This window comes from Schistocerca americana, chromosome 4 (assembly GCF_021461395.2).
Source record: "Schistocerca americana isolate TAMUIC-IGC-003095 chromosome 4, iqSchAmer2.1, whole genome shotgun sequence".
In the NCBI taxonomy this organism is placed as follows: domain Eukaryota; kingdom Metazoa; phylum Arthropoda; class Insecta; order Orthoptera; family Acrididae; genus Schistocerca; species Schistocerca americana.
In genome coordinates this window covers 277,898,031-277,904,030 of record NC_060122.1, presented here as the reverse complement: position 1 = coordinate 277,904,030, position 6,000 = coordinate 277,898,031, and the positions used below count along the sequence as shown (strand labels likewise).

Sequence of the window (6,000 nt, the reverse complement as noted above, 5' to 3'; positions counted from 1 at the left end):
AGTACAAACTATTTATAAAATGGGTTTTGTTATTTGATACGTTCTGGTATGTGATGTTAAATCACATCAGGTTAAATAAATAAATGTCAAAGTTTTGAAAAAAAGGAAAAAGAAGGGCACAAACATGAACACTACTGCTACTACTACTAATACTACTACTAGTTATTATTATTATTATTATTATTGAGATAACGATACATTCTGTTATAAATAGAGTAGTTTCTATGGTTTACAAATAATATCATTGTCAATTTACAGGATCTTTGAGAAGGAGCGAAATATGACGCTGGTGAAATCCATCCCTAAAACCCCCGAGAGTCGCATCTCATTCACCGAGTACCAGCGCTATGATGAAGTGAGTATCGCCCGAGCTGAAAATATTTTGGTTGGCTCCCTACGACAGCCGAAGAATGAAATCTACTTGAATTTTTTTGGAACTCAGTACTTTACTATACTAACTTATGAATTGGAAACAGTTACCTAAAAAAATTTGGAAAATCGCTTGACATTTCTTTTGTAATTGTATGTTAACTATCCTGAACAATTTTCTTGGACCTGCTAAAGGATCGGATATAAATTTTACCGGAACGATGCAATATCTCATTTTATACGGATGAATTACAACGAAAGATTAGGAGATCTCACACAGCGAGGCATTTAAGATGATAATCTATAGTATGGAGGTGGTATGTGAAGCGTTCCAGCATAGTTACAATGCTTGCCAATTGTCTTTTCACCGTTAAAGCAAGGCACTGATTCATGGTATAGATGTTTCCATGTCGTAAACGTTGCCACGTCATGATAAAGAGTGGAACAGCATTATATACAAGATGACACTGATAATGACACTAAATATATGGAAACTGGTCATGCGAATTAATAAATTTAAACCTACTACTAGTGACCTCATAACGATGTGACATCTTTGTAAGTTGTGACACGCCTACCACACAAATGCATATTTCGTCGTTCGCTGAAGCAGACGTCACGTCGACCCGGCAGTACATTAACTCCCATTAGAAGCACCATAAAAGTTTGCATGTGATCTTAGTCGAATGCGGTGGTGGAAGACTATGCTTATTGTGGAGGACAGAACCATTTTCAGAAACTCCTATACGACACTATAATAGGAGGAGGAGGAGATTAGTGTTTAACGTCCCATCGACAACGAGGTCATTAGAGACGGAGCACAAGCTCGGGTTAGGGAAGGATGGGGAAGGAAATCGGCCGTGCCCTTTCGAAGGAACCATCCCGGCATTTGCCTGAAGTGATATAGGGAAATCACGGAAAACCTAAATCAGGATGGCCGGACGCGGGATTGAACCGTCGTCCTTCCGAATGCGAGTCCAGTGTGCTAACCACTGCGCCACCTCGCTCGGTCACTATAATAGGCATCCTTCACTGTCATTCCACTCGCGTCAACATCAGCTTGTGGTAAGTACTTGTGATTCTAGAAATAAATATCTATTGTACAGTGTTTTGATACTACGAACGATTGTTTCTTCTCATTCTTCTGGTTCGTGCCTCATAATGATGTGACATTATTCCTTTCTCATATCGCTGCGTGAGGTGTTTGAGACGTCAATCGTTTTGTGCCGCACTTGGAAGATGGTTGAATTAATAGCTGACTTCCTCTTGAACGAGATGTCGAAAAGGTTACTACCTAAACTAAGATGTCAGGATCACTCTCATACGCGCGCGCGCGCGCGCGCGCGCGCGCACACACACACACACACACACACACACACATGCCGTACGTCATTCGTTGTTAGTTGTCATGGACATGCCCGGTCGACCTTATCGTTGCTCGCTAATTGATGCTAATCCTGCCTCAATCGAAATCTAGCAAGTGAAGTAGCGCAGTGGTCAACAAACTGGACTCGAATTCTGGAGGATGGTGATTCAGATCCCCGGCTGGCCATTTTGATTTAGATTTCCGTGAATTCCCTAAATCGCTTAATGCAAATGCCGGGATAGTTCCTTTGAAGGGACACGGCCGACTTCCTTTCCAATCCTTCCTCGACCTGAGGTTGTGATCCATCAATAACGACTACAATGCCGACGGGACATTAAACAGTAATCTTCATTATTTCTATCGAACTCTGCGCAATAGAACGCAAGCCTCTCTCTGTTGTCTGAATTCGTGCCGTATTCCCTAGCAGTCTGACAACAGCAATCTGCAGGAGAGAAGTTCTTTGCACACAACGAACTGAATACTTTTCGTATTTCTTCTATGCGTTGTATAACCGTGAGCTCAGCCTCCTTGCGGTTTATAGAACAAGCATATGACTCGAAATTGAGGCGTGTAACAAACATGATACAGCGAATTCTCTCTCACTTTTTAAACGGCGTTGTACCAACAAACGAAATAGAATAAAGTCAGATTCAGTGACATTTGTTCCTCATTTAAATGATCAGACTGTTTATCGGGTCTAGTGTAACTCCTTATTCGACTTACTTAAAAATATCAGGGCTCGCTACACATTCTCACGCAGATTCTGGCGAAGAACAACAAATCTGAATATTTTCGTTTACTTTCAAACTGCAGATATGCAGGGTGCTCGAATGAAAGTGTAATAATAATAATAATAATAATAATAATAATAATCAATTTTACATAACCATTTCACACTGCTGGATAAAGCCGCCTCCGAAAATTCTCCATACATTTGTATGCATCATTCTTGATCCTGTAAGTTTTTTAATGTCATCTACAGAACATGCGTTAGGTTGTTGTTTCAGACATTATCTATCTCTCAAAAACTCTGTTAGAAATTCCTTGGTCCGTCCAGTATCCTGGCTACATGTTCCTCCCAGCCCCATTTAATTTTTGTTACGGTTATAATTAGGGCTTCTACTCCAGTCCATCTACCCTAGTCTCATCTCAACAATCCTTCTAACTCCATCTCAATAACTTCATCAGCTGAGTAACAAGTGATACCTTCCCATCACCCTTGAAAAACTCCAGGCATTACTTATAGTAAAATTCGTCAGAATATTTCTCCGCAGCCACATTTACCTAACAAATGAGAACCGTCTTATCCACATAACTAAAACCTCAAAATTTCTTGGACTAACTTTCATTTTCAAACTCTTCATGTTATTTTTCAATTACAGTTCCTTTTAGACCATAAACTCATATCGTAGCTTGCCGTAACTGTAGTCCAAGCTGCAAGTGTCGAATAGTGTTGTTGTTTAGACCTCTACAATTATTGTGTGCATTTCTCTTGTGCTGCACTCCATTAAACCAGAATTACTAGGCTATATCGGTACACTTGGAAAGTGTCGGTTGCTTTTGAACTTCCTTGAGGATTGAAACTGATTTTGATTTTATTGCAATCTTTGGTGTCTGACCACAGACAGGCAAGGAAATTTAAATAAACTATTCTTATTGATCATTATTTACCAATGAATTCGCATTATATGACATTTTACAAAGAAATTTAAGCTTGAGACTTAACTATGGTCCGAAATTCCTATCTACAGGTTGTTCATGTTAAATTATTTTGCCCTACTATTATGGTATTTAAATATCTGAAATTAAAATAGCTCTGTTTAATACTAATTCCAGGTATAGTGGAGTAAATAATGGACAATAAACAGCGATAGAGAATAAGTGGGTGGCCAGATCGCCCTTGTCCCCAGATACAGTTTAAAATTAAAGATTTTGTAATTGTCAAATATGAGGACGAAGCCTGGGCGGGTAGAATCATTAAAATTTGCAAAACCAGGGCACAAGTGAGTTGCATGGGGAGAAGTGGGAAACTTTGGATTTGGTTTAATAATTAATTTCTATTTTAATAATACTTTAAATAAAGACTTGGAATAGTAGTAATGTACCGTTCCCTTCATTAGCACTTGAGAAGCAAAAGAAGTAATTTGAATGTCGTTTAGACACAGTCCACCCATATTAATGTGAGCACCGCTTACAATAACCACTCAGACGGCAGGCGGTAGCACTACAAGTGGAAGGCACATAAAGCGTGCTGGGGGATGCGGTAAACAGTGAAAACTGCATAATGCGGAAACGGAGAGATTTATCTGACGTCGTAAAAGGCGTCTCCATTGGTTTTCGGGATAAGGTTGAAGCATTTCCGAAACGGCTAAGTTTGTAAACTGATCGCGTGCCACCGCGGTTAAAGTATACAGTGCATGGTAAAATGGCGATATCCAAAATTGGCACCGAAGCAACTGTGGCGCACCATACGCCGTAAATGAGAGAAATGGACAACTGCGGAGATGCGAGTAGACGAATAGACGTAGAACTGTAGAACAACTGACCGTCCAGGTCAATCAAAAGGGACAACCAACCGTGTCTCCTGAACGACCGTTTAGCGAACGTTGCTGCGTATGAGCCTCCTCAGCAGACACCTGTTTGTTGCAACCATGCTGATTGTTGTTCATCTGCGACGAAGGCTAGATTTTGCACAACAATACTGCAACTGTATGTCCACTGTATGGCGACAGGTAGCCTTTCAGATGAATCAGGTTTTACGCTCAATCGAACAATGCCCGTTGGCGTGTACGGCGCGAAACTTCTGAAACCAAAATCGCTGCAACAGTCGTCGGGAGGGTCTCGGGAATGTTTCCGTGGCGTTCCATAGGTTGTCTCGTCGTCCTGGAGGGTATAATAAATCACCCTTGGTGACCATGTCCACCCCTGCAGGCATTTTATTTTTCTTCAGCACGATGGCATTTACCAGTAGGACAATACAACGTGCCTGTAGTGTACTTGCGTGATTCGGAGAGCAACAGCATGAGTTTCCTGTACTCCCCTAGCCGCGGAAGTCCTCTTATTTAAACGCAATCGAGAATCTGTGGGGCCTCTCGGGCTGTTCGAGCTGTAAATCCTCAACCGGCACTGGAGTCAGCATCGCTCCGCACCCAAGTCGATATCTTCCAGAAAGTAACTGATTTTCCTGCTCGTTTTGCGGTGGTCCGCGCTGCAAAACCTTGTTATTCAAGCTATTGACTGGTGGTCGTATCAGTGTTATTGGATATTGCATATTCTCTGCAGACAAAGTGAAAAAATACCCTGTAAAATGGATCATAGTTACGAGGAATGACGGTACCTAAAATCCACCCTTTCATCATATCATAACCAACATACTTACTCGGAATTAAGGTTCCAACTCAATATATCCTACCAAACGTCCCATACATCTTCTAGCACCTGCATCCCACCCATCAATTACTTCTCATGTAGCCGTTCCATTTCCTTTCCCATATAAAATCTTCTCCAATACTTCCCACATTCATATCCCTAACCACAGTTACCAGGAGCCCTCACAGTATCACCCATAGTGAAGGGACCGAGAGGTGGCACTGTGGTTAGCACATTCTACGCATTTTGGAGGACGACGATTCAAATCAGCGTCCAGCTATCCAGATCTGGATTATCAGTGAGTTGCCTTAACCGCTGCAGGTCAATTCCAGGATTGTTCGCTTGAAACAGTACGACCGATTCTTTTCCTATCCTTGAAACAATCTGAATTAGTTCTCCATCAATTATGACCTCACTGTCGATGGCACATTCTAATCTTCTTCACTTCCTTCACACTGAAGATAACCTACAGTCCTTCACCATCATCCTGTGGGGTCTGCTGATTAATCGGAGGTGGCATGTTAATTTTAAGGATGGCTGGATGCCCTTCCTGTCGTCACCCCGAACCTCCCGGGGAGGAAGTAGCGTACCCCAACGGTCTGCGGCTATTTTAATCCACGGAATAGTGCAAGTGTGTTCGTATGTCTGTGAGCCATGTAACTGGGGCGGAACGTGGGGACCAGCCCAGTATTCGCCTAATGGGATGTGGAAAACCGCCTAAAAACACATCCAGTCTGGCTGGCGAATCGGCCCTCGTTCTTAATCCGCTGGGCGGATTCGATCTGGGGCCGGCGCGCTTACCTGAGTCCAGGAAGCAGCTCGTTAGCGCTCTTGGATACCCTGGCAGGTCGATTTTATATACTAATAGTGTAAATTCTACAGAAAAATTGGGGGAT

At 42.1% G+C, this 6,000-nt stretch overlaps 1 protein-coding gene across 1 annotated transcript in view; it reads left to right on the top strand.

Moving 5' to 3' along the window:
- The first annotated feature begins 280 nt into the window (after positions 1-280).
- LOC124613404 (carboxypeptidase B-like) overlaps positions 281-6,000 on the top strand; it is a 41,116-nt gene continuing 35,396 nt past the window's right edge. The window contains exon 1 of the mRNA XM_047142108.1: positions 281-355. Within this exon, the coding sequence (XP_046998064.1) occupies positions 281-355 (75 nt within the window). The remainder of the gene's footprint in view (positions 356-6,000) is intronic.